Source organism: Neovison vison, chromosome 8, assembly GCF_020171115.1.
Source record: "Neovison vison isolate M4711 chromosome 8, ASM_NN_V1, whole genome shotgun sequence".
Lineage (NCBI taxonomy): Eukaryota > Metazoa > Chordata > Mammalia > Carnivora > Mustelidae > Neogale > Neogale vison.
The window spans coordinates 12,211,092-12,234,647 of record NC_058098.1 but is presented as its reverse complement, the minus strand read 5'-3'; the positions used below and the strand labels follow the sequence as shown (position 1 = coordinate 12,234,647).

The 23,556-nt window shown below is 55.1% G+C and overlaps 1 protein-coding gene across 1 annotated transcript in view; it reads right to left on the bottom strand.

The window, feature by feature from the left end:
- Positions 1 to 677: 677 nt before the first annotated feature.
- Positions 678 to 23,556, bottom strand: part of PREX1 (phosphatidylinositol-3,4,5-trisphosphate dependent Rac exchange factor 1) — a 176,068-nt gene continuing 153,189 nt past the window's right edge. The window contains exons 26-40 of the mRNA XM_044262880.1: positions 21,832 to 22,038; positions 20,650 to 20,738; positions 19,303 to 19,385; positions 19,059 to 19,149; positions 16,488 to 16,616; positions 14,581 to 14,622; positions 13,025 to 13,245; positions 10,085 to 10,184; positions 8,427 to 8,570; positions 8,215 to 8,329; positions 6,294 to 6,360; positions 5,091 to 5,263; positions 3,527 to 3,629; positions 3,201 to 3,268; positions 678 to 2,344 (exon numbers count right to left, since the gene is read on the bottom strand). Of these exons, the coding sequence (XP_044118815.1) occupies positions 2,302 to 2,344; positions 3,201 to 3,268; positions 3,527 to 3,629; positions 5,091 to 5,263; positions 6,294 to 6,360; positions 8,215 to 8,329; positions 8,427 to 8,570; positions 10,085 to 10,184; positions 13,025 to 13,245; positions 14,581 to 14,622; positions 16,488 to 16,616; positions 19,059 to 19,149; positions 19,303 to 19,385; positions 20,650 to 20,738; positions 21,832 to 22,038 (1,675 nt within the window). The 3' untranslated portion in view covers positions 678 to 2,301. The remainder of the gene's footprint in view (positions 2,345 to 3,200; positions 3,269 to 3,526; positions 3,630 to 5,090; positions 5,264 to 6,293; positions 6,361 to 8,214; positions 8,330 to 8,426; positions 8,571 to 10,084; positions 10,185 to 13,024; positions 13,246 to 14,580; positions 14,623 to 16,487; positions 16,617 to 19,058; positions 19,150 to 19,302; positions 19,386 to 20,649; positions 20,739 to 21,831; positions 22,039 to 23,556) is intronic.

Genomic DNA, 23,556 nt, shown 5'->3' with positions numbered 1-23,556 from the left:
GCTGCAGCTCCGGGAATAATGAGATTTCTCTGGCTGGGTAGGCGGTCCGGGCCCGGGCAGGTGACAGATCCAGGTGCGCATGCGCAGAGTCTGCGCTCGCGTCTATTCTGATTGGCCCGCTTGCAGCAGCCTGCATTCTGATTGGCCGGGAACCAGCCCATGTGCTGAGCGGAAGTCCTCTCCGGCCCCATCCCAGACCCCGGTGGACCTTGCAGGCTGGAGCGGAGGGTAGTTCGGTGGCATCGCCCTGACCTACCCTGGCCCCTGGGTACAAGTATGACTGGGATCCCTGGCATGACACCCAGAAGGAGCCCAGGAATGCCTGGGAAAATAGTCCCATGTTCCACCATTGCGGTGAAAGGGGAGCTCAGAAAGGAGAACGCAACAGACCATTCTTTTCCTGCACGCGAGAGCCACGAGCCCACGGTGCGACCTCAGGGAGCCCTCACCCATCTTCCCCTGCAGGAGCACGCATATACTGCCCCCATTTTGGAGGAAGAGGCAGGTTCCGAGTGGTGACATCACTGCAGGCGTCGCTGGCTCAGGGACTAGGACAGTATCGATGGGAACCGTCCCTGTCCCTCTGCGGCCTTCAGAGGAGCTCACTGCACCCGTGTCGCTGGCCGCCCCGGCCCACCGGGGGCAGCCCCCAAAGGAACCCTCCACAGATCAGGATCTTTGTATTATAAACTGACTTTTAATAATAATAAAAAAAATCTATCATGAATTTAATGAGATCTGTACATTTTAAAGTAAACCAGTGCACAAGGTCCTTGCTCTTGGGGGCTCCTCTCCATCTCCCACCAGTAGGCTAAAGCAAGATTTCGTTTGTATCCGTGTCACCTGTGTCCAGCAACAAGCCCATCTCTTGCAACCTAGGCCACAGTGGCAAGAGAGGGAGGCCCAGGGGGCCAAGATGCTGGTGAGGCTTCAAACCTCTGGGGCAGTGGGGAATCCATTCCCGACCTCAGCCACCAGACAAGTGTAGAAACCCTCCCCCTCCTCCCGCTACCTCAGCTAGGATGCTTCCCTGCTGGCACACAGAAGCTAGAGGGGACAAACAGCTAAGGAGATCCCAGTGAGGGTCCCCGTGCCCCGGTGGTGACCAGGCTGGCTTCCTGTCTCTCTGGCCTGCTGAGAAGTCCCAAATGCCCTGCACTGGGCTAACATCAAAACAATAAGTTACAGAAGCCACCACCCCGTGTTTCCCAGGGGTCCTCCTCCCTGCAGGATAGACACCTGGGCGGGACAGCGTCTCAGGTGGGCGGTTCAATCCCCTCCAGGCTCCAACCCTTGCAGCCCGAAGTCCAAAGAGAACAAAGTCATTCATGCGGACACTGACCAACTGCTGGGGAATGGAGGTGGGTGGGAAAAGGAATCATAGTCAATACCTATAAGTGATACTGTAAGACCCTAATATTAAAAAAAGATGAAATACATTTTTTGTATTTTCAATAATTTAGTTTTTCTCTCTTTTTTAGTATAAGTGGGAAGTCGTCAACACTACCTTATGTTGGTCCCCTGTTAGATAATATACCTTTCTCTGAAATTTAAAATGTCAAATATATAATCACACAACCCCAAGTGGGTGGGGGGGGGGATCTCGACAACACCAACAACATAAAAACCCCCAAATAAACCATAGAGATTTCACGCCATATAAATAAAGTCGGAGCAAATCTCGCGCCCAGGGCTGATGGCTTGAGTTCGATGGCGGTCATGTGGGAAGCTGGTGTGGCTTTTGAGTTTCCTCTTGGTGCCAGGGGCTGTGCCCTGTCCCTCGGTCTTTCCCGGCAGAGGCCCGGCTTTCCCGAGTCCACCAAGCGGGTTAGTACAGGGTTGGGGGTGAATGGGAAGCTAAGGTGACAGGAGACATGTGTGTCGCCTGGAATGTGGACTTAGAAGGAAACCAGGGGGTTCAAAAGTGCAGGTTGAGCCATCCTGAGGCAGCTGGGTCCGCAGGCCTCCAGCTCCAGCGCCCGTGACTTCTCCCCTGTGTCTCGGGGACTTGTGGGTAGGAGCCCAGGTCCTGGCCGCACCCATCAGCTAGCTCTGTGGGTCCCCAGCACCCCTCGGGCTTCTGGCAGAAGCGCAGGGAACGGGCCGGCCCAGAGCCAGTCGACCGCCTCCTCCAAGAGTCGGGGCACCGCTTGTCCTCACAGGAGGGGACGGAGAAGGCTGGCGGGTCCCAGAGCAGGAAGAAGCCTCAGCCAGCTCTGGAGGGCAGCGCGGCCCCCTGGACCTTCCGAAGCCCCGGCTCCAGAGGGCGCAGCCGAGCACCAGGCAGCTGTATCAGCCCATTCAGAGGTCTCCGTCCACCGGTGGCTGGCAGAGGCGGTAGAGCCTGGCGGACAGAAGGGGAGAGGATAAGGCACACCGGGCAGGCCGTTGTTTTGAACACATAATCCCCATGCAGAAAACAAAACCCAAAAAGTATAAGAAGATGTATGTGAAATGCATCCAGGCTGTGCACGCCTTCCCCCGGCAGTCTGGCCCACTCCGGCCTGGCGCTGGGTTTGCGAACACGGACACACCTGCACGAGCATGTTTGGGCCTTCAGATATATGGGGGAGGGGGTATGGGTACACGATGGGGCTGCAGTCTTCCACACTTAATGGCAGACCAGACCCAGTGCTCGGCCCCTGGAGTTTTTTTCATTTAACAGATCTTGGGGACCTCTCCAGCACCCCATGGACAGCCCCGGTTTCCCTAACATCTACAGTGGCAAGGTTCTGAGCTTCATCTGCAAGGAAGCCACTCATGCTTCTCAGGAGAGACTTGGCAGCTCTGCCGTCAGGAGAAGGATGGCAGGGGACCAGCGAGGAGGCTGCCGTGGGGACAGGGGCAGGACAGAGAGGCAAGGAAGCCCAGTGGTAGGGAGCTCGGCCCCTGGGCTCCACAGTCTGCCAGGATCCCAGCTCTGCCATCTACTAGTTGTATGACCTGGGACAGGACACTTAACCTCTCTGTGCCTCAGTGTCCCCACCAGCCACCTGGAGGGAAGGCTCACAGGGTTGTTTGGTAAAGAAGGAAGAACAGTGCCCGGAGTAGTACTCGTCACTCCCCACAGTGGGCCCCATAAATGAGAGGTGAAGCCCCACAGGAACACCACAGAGGCTGCCTGGTGTGAGGCCGGGACTTTCATACCAAGCCCAGGTTCTGGCCTTAAGGGGGGTGTGGGGGGGACAGCAGCCACTCACCGCGGTGCACCCTGGGGCATCTGATCCTTGACTCGGAGGTTTTTGGCCAGAATCTCCACCCTGGGGCCCTGGGGAGAAAGAACCATGAGACCCAGAACCTGCTTCTACACCAAGTTCGGGGGCAAGCGTGTGGATGTGTGGGTGGGTGGGTGGAGTGTGGGGAGTAACCGGAGGCCCCAGAAGCTGAAACCCAGGACCCCAGCAGATCAGGAGAAGGTCCAAGTCCTGGGGCTGGTGACCACCCAGACCACCCACGTGGCGCTCAGAACCCCCTGTGTCCCCAGCCCACGAGGCCCCAGAGAGTCCCCGCAGGGGGGCCGCCTCACCTGCTTCCGCATGATGTCCGTGGCCTGCATGATGCACTTGGGCAGCAACCCGTGGCTCCGAGCCAAGATGGCCGCCTGCTCCAGGGAGACACTCAAGGTACTCCTGCAGGGGTGGGGCGGGAGGGACCATCGCTGCAGGGCGGGCCTTGTGCCCTGCCCTCCCCCCCTCCCCCGCCCCAGGCCCCAAGAAAAGCTCCTCCTGCCCCCAGGTAACTGCTGGATGCACCGCCCCCTCCCCAGCGTCTTCTCCCTGAGAGCCCCCCCACACCACCCCTTTTCCTCTTGTCTATACCCCACACCTGCCTCTCCTTCCTCCCAGCAGCCGTCACCCTGCACACAGTAGTCAGCACCATATGGCAGGAGCTTTCCTTCGCCTGTTTTGTTCTGATATTCCCAGTGGGACAACTCGGGAGAGGTGCTGGGTAAGTATTTTTGTTGAAGGAATAAATGAAGTGACCGCCCTAATGCCTGCCGGCTTGCTGGCAAGGCTTGACACGGACCCATCTAATCAACCCCCCCATCTGTTCTAACAACTCTAGAACATGGGCTCTGCAGCCAGACCTCGTGGTTTCAAGTCTCAGCCACAGAATGACTCTATGACCCTTGGGACGTCAGCAGCCTTGGTCTCCTTGACCTTGAGACAGGGGTAGACCGTTCCTAGGGCACTAGTGATGGGGGCGGGGGGAAAGGGGGGCCTGTCCTGTGTTTGGTAGAATGTTCTAGCAGCACCTCTGGCCTCTGACCACTAGATGCCAACAGGACCATCCTCTCCTCATTGCGACCATTAGAAATACCTCCAGATATTGCCCAGGGTCCCCTGGGAGGCCAAAATGGCCCTGCACGGAAGCGCCTAGAAATGCCCACACACACTGACAGGCTTGCTATGAAGAGATGAGTCAATCCCTAAACAACGGTGCCTCGTGCACAGTAAGCATTCTCAACAAGCATTTATTGAGCACCTGCTGTGTGTCAAGTGCTGTTCAGTGCCAGAGTAGGGCAGAGAAAGAGAGCAAGTCCAGCGGGCCGACACTGGGGGGTGACTGGGAATAAATGAACCCACGAGCCAAGTGCTTCATAGGTGGGGTGGCAGGGCGGCTGCCGAGGAAACAAGGAGGGCAGCCCAGTGGGGTGCGGTGCTGAATCAGGAAGTCAGGGAAGGCCAATCGGAGAAGGCTGACCCTCCACCAGGGGATCAGCAGCGGGGACAAAGGGCAGAGAGTGACAGGGTGTCCAGTGGGACACCGAGGCCCCAGTGGAGTCCTGCCCCAGTGGAGAGGAGTGAGCTCATGCTGACCGGAGAGTCAAGCAGAACCACACCACACACACTCTCATTGACACCAACCCCAGTTAGGGAGCCAGGCAGTTCCACAGGCCTTCTGGGATCCCCTACTCCCACAATCCCACTTCCCAAATGGAGGCCGAGGGAGGGTCAAGACCGCGACTAGGCTCAACCGGCAGTGCCAGAACTAGGATTCGAACCCAGACTCCTGCCTCCCTGTCCTGGGCCCCAAAGCTCCCAGGAGCCCGTCCAGCCCCGCCCTGGCCCTACATCACAGCAGCTCACCTCTGCATGCCCGTGCCACACATGGCGATCTGGCAAGCGCCCAGGCGGTAGCAGAGCTCAGAGGAGATGGGGATGAGGCCGGCGCCCAAGCTCCCGCTGGCACCAGGCTTGGGGTGGACGAAGGACTTCATGAGGCGGCAGAGCTCATCCAGGGCGTTGATGGGGCGTATCAACTGCAAGGGGGGAGCGCACACACCAGACGTTCGGCAGAGGCCCCCACCCGGCCTTCCTGCCCCGTCCAGCCGTGTTGTTGCAGCTTCCTCCTGGCTCACCTCTCCCGGGGCTACAGCTCAGTCAATCTTCCATGACCCCCACCCAAGGACCATCTGTGGCTCCCAGTGGCCCGCAAGCTGGTATCCAGTGTTTACGCCGCATTTCAGACCTAACCTTCCACCTGCCTGGAGTGCACCCAGCGAAGCCTAAGAGAGGTGGCCCCTCCTGTCCTCTCCAAACAAGACTTTCCCGGGAAGAACCACCGGCCCTGTACCCACCCCCAACCCGGGCCTTCAGCTTTCCTCAATCCCCTGTGCAGGCATTACATGGTGGTCGGCCAATTCTCTGTCATCTAATGATTCTGCCAGGCAGACTACAAACTTTCAGAGGCTGTGCCCACCGCTTCTCTGGGAGCCCCAGCCTCTAGTCCCAAGACCAGTACCCGCAGAGCACTGTCAAATTCGAGACCTGCCTGAGCCTGGGAAAGGGCGGAGGGCCTGCAGCACACACGCCTGGAAAGCCACCTGTGCCACATGGGGACGAGGGCCCCAAACAGCCGGATCCCTCCGCTTCTCCAGAAAAGCAAGAAGCCCCCATTTCATTGGAAACCTTTTGATTTTCAAGTGTTGGCAACAAATCCCGATCAAACGAAAAGAACACCGCGTGGCCACATCTGGCATAGGCTGCTGCTTCGGAGGTAGGCTTGGGTGAATGGGGGGAGCGAGAAGGCTCAGGTGCGTGGCACCGGCTGGGGGGAAACCATGGCAGGAATTCCAAAGCCAGCGGGGAAGAAGCTGGAATTCCTGACGGAGAAGGGGTTCTCCCAGGAGGGATATTCCTGGAGGAGGGACTCCACAGGCCTCAGGGGATTCTCTGCCAGGATTCCGGCTGGGGTGGGACCCGGGGCTCCATTGGCTGCATCTGGACCCCAACAGCCCCCAGCTCCGTCCCAGCTCTGTGGCAGGAGTGGTGAGGGAAAGTGGGGCACACCTGGTCTATCTTCACCGCCGTGGTGCTGGCGTCCGTGGGCAGGTTGGACCGTTCCAGGTAAAATGCCCTGAAAGAGAAAGACGGGGTGAGGGTGCAGTGGCCGCTGCCCTCTGCTCCTCCAGCGACTCTCCCTGAGGGAGGCTTGCACTGCTCTCCCTGTCCACAGCCCCTAGTCCTCCAACAGCGGGGGGAAGGGTCCCCTAGTTCTCCAACAGTGGGGGGGAGGGGGTCCCCTAGTCCTCTAACAGCAGGAGGGGTGAGGGGGTCCCTTAGTCCTCCAACAGTGGAAGAGGGGAGGTGTCCTCTAGGCCTCCAACAGGAGGGGGTCCCTAGTCCTCCAACAGCGGGAGGCAGAGGGGGTCCCCTAGTCCTCCAACAGTGGGGGGGGGATGACAAGGGGACACCTGGGCTACCCCCAGGTACTCCTCAAATGCCACCTCTCCCTGCCTGTCATCTGAATCAGCACCGAACCTCCTCCCCACTGTCTGTCCCCTTGTCCTAGTGGACCTTTCCTCTGAGCAGCACTTGTCACCAATGGACACGTTAGTGCTCTTTGTCTATCGGCTTATTGCTCATTCCTCCTCCTCTGAAAATAGGGCTCAGCTAATTTTTTCTGTAAAGGGTAGAACAGTAAATATTTAATGGACCAGACAGTCTCTATCAAGATGCTCTCAGCGGCTGCTATCGGTACTTGTGCAAGCAAACACGGCTCGGTGCTAATAAAGCTTTATTGACAAAGCAGGGCAACTGCCACTCTGGATCTGCATCCCACGAAGGAGAGGCTCTGCTTGGCCACTGCTGACTCCGGGGCAAGCACCCAGAACAGAGCCTGGCCCACAAAAGCTTTCATTTAGCGTGTGCCGAATAAAGGAAGGATGGATGAGTGAACGCTCTCAGAGGCAACATTTCAAATATGCCACAAATGGGGCGCCTGGGCGGCTCAGTCGTTAAGCAGCTGCCTTCAGCTCAGGTCATGATCCCAGCGTCCTGGGATGGAGTTCCATATCGGGCTCCTTGCTCAGCGGGAAATCTGCTTCTCCCTCTGCCTGCTGCTTTCCCCTGCTTGTGTTCCCTCTTTCACTATATCTCTGCCATAAATAAATAAAATCTTTAAAAAAAAATTAAAACATTCCACAAAGGGCACAGGACGGATTGATGGCGTTGATCAATTCAGGGAGACACCAGTTTTAAAAATACAGCTGGATATTTTCCAAAATACCCAAAATATTTGGATATTTTCCAGATAATGAATATTTTCCAAACTAATGAAGGCACCATTCTCCCATTTCCAAATGGTAAAGCCAGGCCCCAAAACAGTAAAGCCCTTACACACCCCAAAACCCTGATCTGAGTTGCAGCCTCCCTTCTCCACGGGGCAAGAAGGCGGGGCAGGGGTAGGAAGGAGCTGGGCTGGGGGCGGGGAGTGGGAGCTGCCTTCCTCGGCCTGAAGCTTCCTTCTGGCAGAGGTGGTCCCTGCTCTCCACGTCTCTCTGGAGGTCCTCTTCTGAGCAGGACCAAGGCCCTGGGGACCACCCCCTGTTCCTCCCTTACCCCCACGATCAAGAATCCCAGGGCTCTTGTCCCAGGTCCCTCCCCCACACTGAACCAAACAGGCAGCTCCTCTCAATTAGAAAAATCTGCTTTGGAGCCAAACAGAGCCAGTTCAAAGCTCAGCTCAGCCACCATCTCCCTGTAGGACCCTGGGCCAGCTGGTTATGACCTCGGGGCTTCAGTTTTCTCATCTGTCAAGTGGGTCAGAATGGCCTCCTGCGAGCACTGGAAGGACGTGAAGAGGCTGTGTACACAGAGGGGCTGGCACAGAGCAGGTGCCTAAGGAAAGGCCACTCCCACACACGCTAACGTCCGCCCTGCCACGGCCGTGTCCACACTCCCGTCCCCAACACGTAGCCCAGGCAGCTACCTGAGTTTGCGGTAATACTGCTGAACCTTCTCCAGAGACTGGGCGTTGATCTGCTGCTGCAAATCTTCCGCAGCCTGGCTGCCTGGAGGAGGCGGGCCCTCCACCTTCTCCAGCGCTGTGAGGGAAGAAGCGGGAGGGCAGGTGTTTGGGTCCCAGTGTGCTCAGAGGCCTTGGCCATCCCGGTGGGCCCCACTGGGCACCCCCCAGCTCACCCCTGGTGAAGAGCACGGCGTGCAGCCGCAGGCTGGCTCCGCCCTCCAGGCGGGAGGGCAGCTTAGAGAAGTGGTAGCTGTCGAGGTAGAAGACGACCCTCAGCGCCTGCCGACTGCCCTCAATGTGGTAGAAGACGCAGGTGTCTGTGGGAGGACACGGCAGGGCGGGGGCTCACCACCTAGGCCAGAAGGGAGCCCTGCCCCCCCATCACCAGGGCAGCTTCACCCCTGCCTTCAGACCCCCAGATGGCGTTCCGGGGCCTCCCTGTTCTCACCCCCTCAAAGGAGCAGCCTCAGAATGCCCTCCTACCTTCAGAGAGGCATCCCAGGACTTCCCTGTCTGCCCACCCCAGAGCACTGGTCAGCCAGCCCCCTCTTCCCACCCGCCAGGGCTAGCCTCGGACAGCCCCGGCCCCCCACACTCAGGAGAGCAGCCTCTGACTTTTCACCTCCTTCCATAGGTCCTAGTTTCCACGACTTCATTCTTGGACCCGGCGCCGATTCTGCCCCACTGGGCAGCCGTGCCTTCAGAGCATCACCACGGTCCTTGTACCCCTCACCTGGTAGCCCAGGGCCTCTACCTGGCAAAATCTGTCCTCGAATAGGACCCACAGCTTATTTACACCCATACGGGAGAGCCTGCGGCAGGGGTGGCGAAACTACGGCACGCGCACCCCATCCTGCACCCACAGCAAAAACCACTAACCAGTCAATAGCTGCCCCTGAGCCCCAGTCTGTCTACAGCCAGGCAGCCGGTTCCAGCTGGTACCCGAGAAGACACCTGTTGTCCCTCTAGACTCTAGTCAGTGCATTCTGAACGGATGATGTTACCCCCAAGGAGGTGGACGTTGGTTCATGGATGGATGGATGGAAAAGTAGATGGGATGGATGGATGCATGGACAGATGGACGGACGGACGGATGGATGGACAGGTGGATGGGATGGATGGACAGATGGATGGATGGATGGACGGACGGACGGACAGACGGACTGGTGGACAGGTGGGTGGATGGATAGGTAGATGGGATGGATGGATGGATGGACGGACGGACAGATAGATGGACAGGTGGATGGGATGGATGGATGGATGGATGGATGGACGGATGGACGGATGGATAGACGGACGGGCGGAACGGACGGATTGGTGGACAGGTGGATGGATGGGTGGATAGGTGGATAGATGGATGGATAGATGGAGAAGTAGATGAGATGAACAGATGGATGGATGAATAGATAAGTAGATGGGATGGATGGACGGATGGAGGAATGGACAGATGGATGGATGGGGGGTTGGACAGGTGAAAGAGTAGGGGAGGGAGGGAGGGGGAAAGGAAGAAAATTATGGTATAAACCCTTAGGAAGTCTTCACAAGTCTTCACTCCAAAGAAGGGCTTCTCGTAGAATTTTAATAAGAATTGGCTATTGGCTCTTATTGCCTTCTAAGAGTTGTTGGAGATGGCTGTGTTTATACAAAAAGAATCTCTCTTTTCCCTACTTGCTCCAAGGTTCAGCCTTGAGACTCATGTTGGGAGCAAGAGGTCTGAAAGTGCTAGATCCCAATTTAGCCTTGGACACCCTGGTGGCAGGGTGGCCCCAAAGCAAATCCCCTCCATCCCAGAACACCACCTCTCATGGTCGGGGTGGTAAGAATCACTCACTGGCCACATAGTTCTCATCCAGCTGCTTAAAGGAAAAGGTGACATTGTCCAGCTCTGACAGGGTCACCCAGATGTCCTCCAGCATGGTCCGTTCCTCCTTCTGCAGGAGGGAGACAGGGTGGAAGAGCTTCAGATGCCGTCCCTACCCAGGGATTTCACTTAACGATGCTGTGATTCGACCCCAGGTACACACCAGGCTGTGGGCCTACCAGGCACAAGGTCCTGTGCTGGGCTGCCCAGGGCTGGATATGAAATCACATTTGCTCCTGGATCATGTTGTGCCTCCCAAGGTCAGAACCCATCTCTGTTCCAATGTGCACTGACCCTTTTTAGCCATTTCAAACCCAACACACCCAACAAAAGTCCCCATTTCCCCTCTTACGCACCTCCAGCAGCAAAGCGCACCAGCACTGGCCCAGGTGCCCAAGACCTAAACCTTTAAGGACTCCTCAGCAGCTCCGTCCCCTCACCTTGTACAGAACATCCCCAGGTCCTGCCGGCCCCGCCACTGAAACCTTCCCCTGACCCACCCACTTCTCCCACCCTCCTCAGCTCCCCAACTACAAAAACCACACCTGCCTCTCTGTGGGTCTCCTTCTGCCACCCTTGCCCTGAGCAAAGGGCAGACAGGGACAACCCTGGAGATGCAGGGAGAGCAGAGAAGCTGAGGATTCACCAGGCCTAGGTTCTCCTGTGACTACGAGTTATCTTCCAAAAACTTAATTTGAACTCTATCTCCCACCTGCCTCAAAGCCTCTGAGTCCTCCCTCTGTTTCTAGAACAGTCCCAAGCCCTACAGACGTGGCTAACCTGATCCCCCAAATCCCCCCGCCTGCTAGCCTCTGGCCACACTGGCCTCTGCTCAGAGCCTTTGCACATGCTGTTCCCTCTGCCCAGCACACTCTCCCTCAGACCATTCACCATACCAGCTGTGTGCTACCCAGGTTTTAGTTCAAATGTCCCCTCCTCAGAGAAGCGGGCTCTGACCACTGAACCCGAAGAAATTCAGTCCCATTCCATCTTCTGCAGAACTCCCCTTCTTTCCATCCCCACTACTTCCCCTATCCCCTCTGCTCAAGCCGCTTCTTCTCCCCACTCCCAACCCCTGCTAGAAAGTGAGCTTCAGGGCGCCTGGGTGGCTCAGTGGGTTAAGCCGCTGCCTTCGGCTCAGGTCATGATCTCAGGGTCCTGGGATCGAGTCCCGCATCAGGCTCTCTGCTCGGCAGGGAGCCTGCTTCCCTCTCTCTCTCTCTGCCTGCCTCTCCATCTACTTGTGATTTCTCTCTGTCAAATAAATAAATAAAATCTTTAAAAAAAAAAAAAAAGAAAGAAAGTGAGCTTCAGACCCACAGCTTCCAGTTCAAAGCCTGGCACACCGTGGCGGCTGGTGAAACGATGCACCAGGCCCCGCGTCCTTATCTGGGAGGAGCACAGTGAGGCTGGGTGTTCCCGCGGCCTTTCCCAGAAACCAAATGAGCGCAGATCTCCTGCCTGGCAGACGTCCACAGTCAACACTGGCCAGCAGAGGGCGCGCCACAGCCACACTTCCCCATCTGGCCAGCAGCCTGGGGCTTCCAGCTTGGCCTAGGACAATGTCTAGGAGACTCGGAGCTGCAGAGGTGAGGGGAGCTCCAGCAACAGGCACACGGGGTGGATATGGACGAGCAAAAAGCATAGAGCAAGGTCCACTGTGTGCTGCACTTCTGGGGGACGTCAGCTCTGGGCACCAGCGCCCCCAACGGCTGAGGCCTTGGCTCTGCCTCCCTGGGGCTGACAGAGGAACCCACCCGATTCTGAGCCCTGAGAGTGGATGGACAGGGCAGTCAGAGATAAAAGAGGAGATGTAGAGAAAGCAGGGCACCCAGGGGTTACCCAGGGAGAGTCAGACTCCCAGGGTTCCAACCTGAGTCCCTGGGCCTCAGGGTTCTCATCCTTAAAATGTGGGCTGGAAAGGACCCATCTCAGGGCTACAGTGAGGATTAAATGAGATGCTATTTGCCTGATTACTGCCGAAGTCTGCTCTCCAACCTCCCAGCACCCTCTTGCTCTTCAGTAGTCTCATCCCCACCCAGCAACACGGGAGACTGGTTCAGTGGAGAGGTCAGACCCTGTTCCCTCCTCTACTCAAAACCTTCCCAGGGCTTACCACCACACAGAGTAACAACCAACGCCCCTACCACAGCCTGCAAGACCCTGCACAATGTGAGGCAGAGAATTCTTATTAGGACTCGCCTCCCCCACCCTCCCCTGGTTCACTCTGCTCCAGCCACATGGGGTACCTTGTTTCTCAGACATGCAGGCTCCTGCCTCAGGGCCTTTGCATGTGCTGTGCTTGCTGTCTGGAAAGTTCCTCCCCAATATCCTCATGGCTCCCTCCCTCCCTTCCTTCAGTTCTTCAGTCAGATGTCAACTTCTCAGTGAGGCCTTCATTGGCCACCTTATCAAAACTTTCAATGGCTGCCACCTCAGACACTCCCACCTGCTTCCCTCCTTAGCCTTTCTCTCCTTAGCCTTCCTCACTATATATGAGGGTTCCTCAAAAGGGGCCCTGTTGACATTTGGGGCCAGAGAACAGTCTGTTGGAGAAGGGCACCCTGGACCCTATAGAATGTTAGCAGCAACCTCAACCTCATTCACCAACCACCAGCAGCATCCGCCTCTGCCCTCAGCTGTGACCATCTCAAAAAACACACACACACACACACACACACACACACACACAGAGAGAGAGAGAGAGAGAGAGAGAGAGAGAGACAGAAGATTCCTGACTACAAGGACACTGTTCTGTTCACCATGGGATCCCCGTGCCTGTAATGATGGCATACAGTCAGTGCTCAATAAATGCTGACTGAATGATGAGGTGTGTGTGAGCCTGAGCGAGCAACCACGGGCTGTCCCGTACCCTGTCCCGGGGAGGCGCCTCCTGGCCACCTCACTCACCACGGCAGCTGGCGACAGCAGGGACTGGCAGTGCAGAAGGACGCCGGTGGCCGCCACCTGCTCCAGCCACTTGCGGCTGGCGTCCCGGCTGCTGTCCTCGTACTCGCCGTTGTTGTTGTAGCGGAAGCTGAGGGCCGCCAGCAGCTGCTCGGAGAAGGTGCACACGGCGGCCACCAGGGCCTGGCAGAAGACGGCGTCCCGCCGCAGCTGCAGCTCGGTGTCTGGAGGGAGGCCGGGGACAGGCCCTGCTGGGCTGGGCACTCTGGTGCCAGCCGCGGGCTCCCCCGTCCCAAAGCCCGGAGCGCCCAAAGCCCAGGGCCCCCGAAACCAACCTCCCACCAGACCCTCAGAGGCCGGCTGGCCAGAAGTTAATTAAGCCCAGCCAACCAAAGCCAAGTTCACAAAATCCAATTCTCTGAAAACAAGCCAATTTGCCAACAGACTTAATTCTCTCAATGATCCATCTGCCTATTCAAAAAACAACAACAAAAACTTTTTCATTCTCCTAAGGCTTTCCCAAAACCCTTCCCCTCAGCTGTTCCTCCATGTGTTACGGGATTTCTTGGCCTTGACGGGGGATGACAAGGACACCAAGCATGTCTGCCAAGCTCCGTGCACGCTACCATTTTCTCTGTTTCTGAGAAGTCGAACTTCGTCCTTCCTGCCCCCTGCCACCGCCCATGCCCCGCCAATTTCCCTGGCCCTGCTCTAGACGTGGTTTGCAGAACTGGCCGATTTCAATCAATCCATTGTACACGGTCCCAATCTTCTGGGAAAGATTACTTTTGATACTAGCTTCTGCCAACTGGTTTCCAGTGTCTGATGTTGAACTAGATCCTATTTTAGCTGCCCCTGGCTGAGGAAAGAAGGGAGGGACAGAGAACACCTCCAACCCCCCCTCCCCGCCGCCAGCCCACCATCTGCCCTTTGTTCTTCCCCCTGTCTGCTGGGCAGGGAGTCCCAGGCTGGAGCTGAGGACACCACAGGCAAGGAGCCTCCTTCCTCATCACCCTCTATCCTGTGCCTCCATCAAGATCCACCCAGGCCCAGGAGATGGCAAGAGCCCGGGCTCTTGGCTCCAGGGCCCTAAGACTTGTCCCCTGGAAAAAAGAGGAAGAAATGAGGTCTAAACGGTTCTTAGAGGGCCAGAGGCTGTGATGTTACCTTCCCCATGTGGGCCCCAATGACCATGGGAAAGTTGACCTTGGCCGGCAGAAGAGGTCTCCCTGGACTGCAAACAAGAAAGCCCCGGCCAGGGGGCGCCTGGGTGGCTCAGTGGTTTAAGCCTCTGCCTTCGGCTCAGGTCATGATCTCAGGGTCCTGGGATCAAGCCCCACATCGGGCTCTCTGCTCAGCAGGGAGCCTGCTTCCCCCCCTCTCTCTGCCTGCCTCTCTGCCTACTTGTGATCTCTCTGTCTATCAAGTAAATAAATAAATAAATAAATAAATAAAATTTAAAAAAAAAAAAAGAAAGAAAGAAAGCCCCGGCCAGGACAGCCTCTCCTGGACACACTGGTATGTGCCAATCACAGGCACTGCCCCGTCAAAGGCCTCACCTGTGCATTTCAGCAAGGCCAGGAGCAGCTGGTTCTTCCCATCTGGAAGGAGAAAGCAGAGAAAAGACAGGCTGAGAGGAGTCAGCAGCAGGTGCGGAGCAGGAGCTCCTGGGTGGCTCAGTCGGCTGAGCGTCAGCCTTCGGCTCAGGTCATGATCTTGGGGTCCTGGGATCCAGCCCATGGCAAGCTCCCTGCTCAGTGGAGAGTCTGCTTCTCTCTCTGCCCCTCCTTCCCAGCTGTCTCTAATAAATAAATAGAATCTTTAAAAAAAAAAAAAAGGTACCATATAGCTGGATGCTCCCCATGGCCCAGGCGCTCAGAATCCCCCACAGCGAAGCGCCCCCTTCCCCCAGCACACAGCTGCTGTGCTAAGGAAGCTTCCGTTGAATACCGGATGAATTCTAGGAACCCCAGACGTCCAGGCAATGGAACCCCCTGTGCTAGCCACATCTGTTTCCATGTGCCCACCAAAAAGGGACTGAAACCGGCTCCTCCGACTTGTGGGCCAGAGGCCAGGCATGGGCGCACACTCGCACGTGGACATATGCACAGGCATGTCCTCGGGTCCTTGTACACATCCCACATAGCCACGGCCTGGCACACCCATGGACAAAGCCCAGACCTTCCGGAGACGAGTCTCACATCCTCTCTTTCCTGCAGAAAGAGGCTCCTGGGCCCAGTAGGGGTCACGAGGAAACTCAGACAGGCCTTCGGAGTCAGCCTCTTGGAGCCTTGCTGTCCTGGAGAGACCCAAGGCGCAGGCTGGCGTGGGAGTAACAGCCACTGTTACTACCGCGGGGCACCCACTTCCTGACGGCTTCCCGTGTGCCACACCGTCGTGGCACATGGGACTGAGGCGGCCCGATGAGCCCATTTTACACGTGAAGGCGTGGAGGCAGAGAGAGATCAAAGAACCTGTGGAAACCCAGCAGCCCGGCGTGGGAGAGCTGAGACTCAGTGATCCGGCTGCAGAATCCGTGCTCTTAACTGACTGTAGTTTGGAAAATGGGATGGCTCGGGACCAACGCAGACTTCCAAATCAGAGGCTGCTCTTCCCAGGGCGGGCAGCCATGAGGCCTAGCACATGTCCTGCTGGCCTGGGGTTTCTCCAACCCAGGAGGCCCAGGCTCAAACACTGCCAAGGACCCAAGAGGTCACGTCAGAAGTCTGAGGCACACAGTAGGCGGCAGGGAGGACTGGGGAGTGGGGGGATCGGACAGCACCCTCGGCCCCCCTCTCTAGCTGGATGTGAATGTGGGACTGCAGGCCTATTACCTGCCAGATCTTCTGACTGTTCGAGAGCAGTCGGAAAGCTACATTTTTTTTTTTTTTTTTTGAGAAAGAGCATGTGAGTGATTGGGGGCAGGGAGAGAGAGAATCCCAAGCAGGCTCCATGCTCAGCAGGGAGCCCTATGCAGGACTCAATCTCATGACCCTGAGATCACGACCTGAGCCGAAGCCAAGAGCCAGATGCTTAACTGACTAAGTCACCCCTAGAAATCTAGATTTTTATGTGACTTCTTGGATTATAAATACTGGCAGTGGATTCACATTTAATGCTACAGTATCCAAACCTACCTGTGGGCCCCCAGCTTGTGACCTTCATAACAAATAAAAGGAATTGAATTAAATCCATCATTTCGGAGCCAGAGAAGGAAAAACCAGTTCAGCCTTCTCAGCATCCTGCCTGCAAGGAAGCCCCAGGCACCCAGGATCAGCAGTTCCCAGGTCAATCAAGGCCCAGGGCCACGCCCAGGGCAAGACGCTCAGCTGAGAAAGGGGCACCCGCTCTCCTTGTTCCCCTGGGCATGGACAGACATGGGACATGAGACAGACCCATTCCTGATCTTTCTACATCCCACGTCAAGAACCGAAGGCCACAGAACATCTTTCCCTGACCAACTCACCTTCCACGTATCTCTGAATGTTGTCCACCAGGGTCTTGATGGAGTTGGGAAGGTTCCAAGGGTCCTCCTGAATGCTGATCTGGATCAAGCTCCGGCCACGGATTGTACACTCTTCTTTCTGTTTGAACTCTGGGGCAGGAAAGTGAGAGAGGTAGCTTTGAAGAATGATGGCACAAATGCCTCCAGCCCATCACCAGATTCCAAAGCTCAGGATCCTAGATCAAGGATGCTGGCAGGGGGTGCCTGGGTGGCTCAGTGGGTTAATGCCTCTGCCTTTGGCTTAGGTCATGATCTCAGGGTCCTGGGATCAAGCCCCGCATCGGGCTCTCTGCTCAGCAGGGAGCCTGCTTCCTCCTCTCTCTCTGCCTGCCTCTCTGCCTACTTGTGATCTCTCTGTCAAATAAATGAATATCTTTAAGGAAAAAAAAAAAAGGATGCTAGCAGGACTCTTTAGAATTAACTGGTCCATGGAAGGCAAATCCATGGGAAGTATGCTACTGATTCATAGTACTGCACTCATGGCAGACATCACTAATCAATCTCCACATTCCTTCCCTCTAGTCTGAGCCTGCAGCTTCTCAGTTATAACCAATCCAATGCAGACATCACAAATCAATCACCGCATCCTTTTCTCCCAAGCCTGGATGTGGTCATGGAAAAATTCTCAGGTACTACCTCCTCACAGCCACAATCAAGCTGGCACATGAGTTATAACATTTTCCCTATATAGAGAGGGAAGTCTTGGCACAGAAACTTGCCTAAAGTCACACAGCTGGGTAATGACAGAGACGGGATTTGAACCTGGCCCCAGCAGGACCATTCAAAGGCCAGGCCCCTATCCTTTTCCTCTTTCTTCCTATGAGGTCTCAGGTTTCTGAAATATCTGTGGTTTTTCTGAGTTTGACAATTCTGCTTGTTGAGGCCCATCGCTGGGAGAGATGATCATGAGACAACAGGAGGGACAGAGGAGCTACGACACTCCCACGCCTCACCACTTCCCACCCTTATTTAAGGAGCAACTCTTGCACTCAACCAAGAGCTCCTTGAGGTCAGGGCAGTATCACATCCCTCCCGGGGTCCCAAGCACCCAGCACAAGGCCTGGCACGAGCTGGTTCCTGGGAATTACTGGATGGATAGATGCATGGATGATGGATGGATGGATGGATGGATGGATGGACAGTGGATGGGTGGGGGTGGGTGGGCGTGTAGACAAGATGGTGGACAGATGGATGGGTAGATGGTAGGCAGGTGGGCATGTGAATGAGTGGGTGGGTGGACAGATGAATGGATGGACAGGGGTGGTGGGTGATGGGTAGGCGTGTGGATGAGTGGTGGGTGAGTGGGTGTGTATGCAGGTAGGTAGATGGACGGACGCATGGTGCATGAGTGGGTGGACAGGCACACGCATGAGTTGGTGGATGGTGGGTGGGTGGGTGCATGGGTGGTTGGGTGGGCGTGCAGATAAGTCAGTGGATAGACGGATGAATGAAGGGACAGAGGAGAGGTGGTAAGTGGGTGGGTTAGTATGTGGATAAGTACGAGTGGGTGGATGGTGGGCAGGTGGATGGATGGTGGGTGGATGCGTGGGTCGATGGGGGCACGTGGATGAGCCAGTGGATGGAGGGACAGTGGATGGGTGGTTGATGTATGGTATGTGGACGAGTGGGTGGGCGAGTACACAGACGACAGGTGGTTGGGCAAATGGGAGAAAAGGCTGGTGGGAGGACACAAATGTCAATTCTCTTTCTCTCTATCATTTCAAAAATAAAGGGTCGATTTGGTTCCGGTAAATCCTTAAGGCTTCTTTAACTCACTGATCCCTCTCAGGAAAGCACGAAGAGCTCTGGGCAGGCCCGCAGCGTACCTAATGACAGTATAATGACCTTTTTTTGTTGATGCTTCCAGTGGATTTAGCATCATGGTAATCATGACTTCATAGTATGTTATGCTGGTTTTCCTCATACACGGGGAAGTTAAAGAAGCTCTTTTCAAGATTAAATTTTTAAAAGGGAAATATTTTCACGAAAAGTTATGTCAGTGCTAACAAAGGCAGCAAATGAATTTGGTTTTAAAAAACATGAAGATGGAGGTAGGATCTGTGAGTGCAGCTAAAATGACGAAGGAGGGAAAGTGGGAATTTAGCAAGCTGCTCTGGTCCTTCCCTTCATGTTACAAACACACAGACAAAGGCCCCAGAAAGGCTCAGGACCAGTCCAGGGGTCTGCAAACTGTTTTGGAAAGAGCCTCAGAGGAACTGGTTTAGGCTCTGCAGGCATGTGGTCTGTTACAAATAGTTTCTGTCTTTATTTTTACAACTCTTCATAAAAAAAAAAAAAAAAAAATCACTCTCAGCTCCTGAGAATAAAACAAGCTACAGGTGGATATCGCCCAGGAGCTGAACTTGAACTTGCTGACCCCAGGACTAGCCCACAGCCAGGGGACAGGAGAGGGACAAAGCTGGGATTATGACCCAGGTGTCCTGCCCCATCCGGCATGCATTCCCCATGGCAGGCTGTCTCCCTGCTGGGGGCGAGACGCCATTCCCAGCCTCGGGACTCCTGTCCGCTCACCTTGTAGGCTGTGGTCCATGGGGAAATGCTTGGTCTCTTCAAAAGCCCTGCTCATGACTGGCCCCTTGAGGAGTGCGTGGATGGAGTCCACCTGGGCAGCAGGAAGCTCCAAGTTAGTCTGGCCCCTTCAGCCCTCCAGGGGACACAACCCACAGCCCCTACCCCAGCTCCTGGCTCTTCTGTTCTCACCAGGGGTGATGGGAGGACCCCGAGGTCAGGCTGGGGGCGGGGACAAAGGTCCTACCTGGTTAAAGAGATGCTCCAGGCAACCGTGAAGCTTGTCCTGCTTGTCTGACGGGATCCGCATGTCACAGGGCAGCTCATCCCCTGGAAGAAGGAAGAAGCCATGGCCACCAACTATCCCTGCCCCATCCATCCACACCTTTCCAACCTCTTTGCCAAGAAGGCAGTATAGCAACAGAGTTCCAAAACCCTAGGCATATATGGAGTCGGAAGACTCAGATCCCGACTGTGTGACACAGGGCAGATCACCTGCCCTCTCTGAGCCTCAGTTTCTTCATCTGCAAAACAGACATCAGGAACTAAAGCATTACACAATGGCAAGTCATTGTCATTATTCCATTCTGCAAACGAGGAGTCAGAGGGCCAGAGAAAAAGGAGCTGGATGTCAAGTCTCCAGATTCATCTCCCAGCTGTTCGAGTTAAATCACCTCCCACACATAAGCTCCTGCCTAAAACCTCCCCAGGGACACTTTATGTGGCTAAACATCTTACGTGATGAAACATTTATCTGAAATTTAACAATATCGTCAATTATACTCCAGCTTCTTTTTCTTCTATCGAACCAAAGTATAATTACAATTAAATCTGTAGGCACGGACTAGCTCGGGAAGAGGCCAGAAGGCAGCAGGGACAGTGGGAGCTGGGGAACCCGCGGCCGGGTGACCAGGGCGGGAGAGAGGCTTGTCATCGCCCGCCCTCTCGTGCCTTCTGAAATGGGAACCGTGTGGATGTATGACCTAAGCACAAAATAGATTTTTTTAAAGGCTGTAATCAATGAAACTAAAACAAAAACAAATTTCAGCCCTTCAGGGAAAGCTGCAAGTGCGGTCTAGTCTCATTTATAAGCGACTGTTTCTGTCTGTGTGTCCAGCTGGCCATCCACGCACACATCCATCTGTACAGAAATACGCGCTCACCAGTCATCTCCAAATACCACCCCCGCGGTCACTTCTGGGGGACGGCGTGACACTCTGACTTCTTCTTCTGACTTCTTCTGCACTTTTCTGGGTCATCAGAAACGTTGGTTTGAGCATGCGTCATTTTTACAGAGAGCGTCAGGTCACCCTACTCGAGTGACATCACTGTCCGACACCCCCGTCCGTCAGCGCATCTGTCCCTACTGTTCCGGGTCTGGGACGTTCATGGAGAACATGGGCTCCACAAGCGCCAGGACCTTCATCTTTCCCTTCACGGCTGAGGTCCCAGCACACAGTGGGTGCTCCAAAAACAGCTGTTGACTACGTGATTGAAAGGGAGTACGCGAAGTAATAGAATAAAAGCAAAATAAGCAAAACAGAATCCCGGTGCGGGGAGGCGGCTCTCCAGGAGCATGAGCCGCTGCACTCACCAGACCCCATCTCGTCACTGCCCAGGTAGGAGCTGTTACTTCTCACGCTGGTGTAGGACAGGACCGAGTCCCGGTTACTGTTACACTCGCTGCAAAGGGGCAGAGAGGAAGGGATGTGTCACCCTCCGGGGCACACCTTCGGGTCCCAGCTCCCAGATCCCACATTCTCCTGGCCCCCGGACCCCCAGTGCCAGAGACAGGGAGGGCTGTCCGGGTGGGTAAGCTCAGAAAGGACAGGGGATCAAATCTCACAGTTCTTCCCTTCACCTTTTTGACAATTAAGGGAAAAATCGCAGGACCCCAAAATGTACGAATGGAACTCTCGGACTATGGACAGGAGGCCCCAAGGACACCGAGCACCCAGTTAGCCCGAGCATCCCAATGTGTTAACACCAAGCCAGAAACACTGACCAGTGGCTCCCGTGAAGACAGAAAGAAAATGAAAAGGCTGGGCTGGGGCGAAGGGTTTTCTCGTGCCATGTGGTCAGTTCTGTTTTCTGACGCATCCTGTAAGATTCTATTTTATTCACGATGGTCGAACGTTACATAACCTTTCGCTGGAGACCACAAGGCTTGTTTACTCGAGGCAAGAAATTCGATTTACCCGCTATATAGTTTACGATGGGAAACTGAGTTTTTAGGGTTATTTAACCCACTAATTAGGACTTTGCTCATCTGGTTATAATTAACCTAACCAGCAAGAAAACAATTCAGAATCTCTCAGAGTTAGAAAGGGGGAAAAACACTCTTTTCCTCCCTGCATCAAGTAAAAATATATGGTGTTCGTTGTAGGAACCGTATGTCTTATGTTGAGTTTTAAAACACACCACAGACCTTGGCCTTTTCTTTGTCCACATTCCATGAACAAGTGCAGAGCGGAACTGCAGCCAAACAGGCGGACGGGGGCCACAGGGGACCACAGGGGGCCACAGGGGACCAGGCCCTGCAACGCTGGCCTCAGGGCAAGAGAGCCAAAGGGGGAATCTGGGATGTGCTCTGGGGGGCTCAGAGAATCTCCCAGAACCAACTGGTTTAGAACACTGTTCCATCCCAATGTTTTCTAGGAAATGTCCCACTGATTCTGACTTCCAATCCTGGTGCGGGGATTCTAAGATACCAGTCCTCAGCTCTCCCCCGGCCATCCACATCCAACCCCACATGATCCACATGTGATGACCTCACCTGTAGGAGTCACGGTAGCTCATGGTGTCATGGCCCGAGTCCTCCTGTTCCTCCTCAGACACCTTGAAACACACCTTCTTGATGCCCCCGTGGTCGGCCCTGTCCATCTCGCTCTCGTCACTGACCAGCGGGGGGGATGAGGCCTCCTCGGCCAAGGGGGGATCACAGGACCCACCAGAGGTGGGCTCCGTGATGGTGGACAGCAACCTGTGGGACCAAAGGGTGTCACCTTAAAGGCATAGGGCCCCAGCTTCATTCTCCTCCAGGAAGGTCTCAGATAAGGCCCTGACCTCGGGCCTGGCCTCTGACTCAAAACACAGGGAGCCATCAAATGCTTCCTATCCCTTCCCTGAAAATCCGGCCAGGAACTCTACAGATATACATACACCATCCCTCCTGTAGGGGGCTGACGTAGGGGGCAGGAGGTTTACTTCAGGCGAAGCCACAGGAGTCTCAAAAAGCACCGAACACAACTAGGAAACTGCATAAAAGGCCCAGAGAGCAAATCTCTTCAGCTTTGCGGGCCCTCACAGTCTGCTGCTACTCAACTCCTCCACGCTGCTGCTGTGGTGGGAAAGCATCGCAGACAAGATATAAACAAATGGGCATGGCTATGTTCCAATAAAACTTTATTAAAAAGAAAAAAACAAAAACCAAGCAGTGGGCTGAGCTGGATTTGGCCTACAGGTCATAGTTCATCAGTTCCAGGCCCAGAATATAACGGTTAAGCGCATAGGGTTTTAAGACAGGACCCAGATTCAAATCACAATGCTACCATTTCCTAGCTTAGAGACCTAAAGCAACTACTTAACCTCTCTGAGGCTCAGTTTCTTCAGCGGCAAAATGGAGTCATACCAGTAACTGTGTCCTAGGTAGCTGTCAAGGTTAAGGGACTAAGGGGCGCCTGGGTGGCTCAGTGGGTTAAGCCTCTGCCTTCGGCTCAGGTCATGGTCCCGGGGTCCTGGGATCGAGCCCCGCATTGGGCTCTCTGCTCAGCAGGGAGCCTACATCCCCCCGGCCCACCGCACCGCCTGCCTCTCTGCCTACTTGTTATCTGTCTGTCAAATAAATAAAATCTTTAAAAAAAAAAAAAAAAGATAAAGGGACTTAAAACATAACACGTACAATGTTCAGAAAAGCGTCTGGTGCCTTGCAGGTGACCATTGGACCCCCCTGACCTACCCCACCTCCCCTCAGTGGGCTCCGCGTTAGCATTTGCCCCACCCTGCAGGTGAGGCTCAGACAGGCCAAGCGCCTCAGTCACACGGCTCTCGCCTCCAGAGCCTACATTATTTTTCCTTTATCGCGGGCAATTTCCAACTCCCACAAAAGCAGAAGGAACAGCATGAGACGCCCCAGGGACCCAGCAGGCCACTGCAGCCCTGGCAACTCAGGGCCCACCTCTGTCTCCTCACTTGTTCCCACTGCTTTTACCTCCGCTGGAGTATTTAAGACAATTCTAAGATATCATGTAATTTCCCCCATAATGACTTTTACATGCGTCTCTAGCACGTAAGGACTTTCTTTTAAAGCAACGTTCTTCACTGTCGCCCCACCCCCACTCCCCAGAAACGTTTAGCAATTTAGCACATTTCCTGCGAGGCAAACATTTAGCAATGCCCAGAAACATTTCTATTTGTCACAACTGATGTGGGGGAGGAGGGGGGCACTTCTGGGCTCTGGTGAGTAGAGGCCCACAGGGTCACTAAATGTCTCACAGCACAC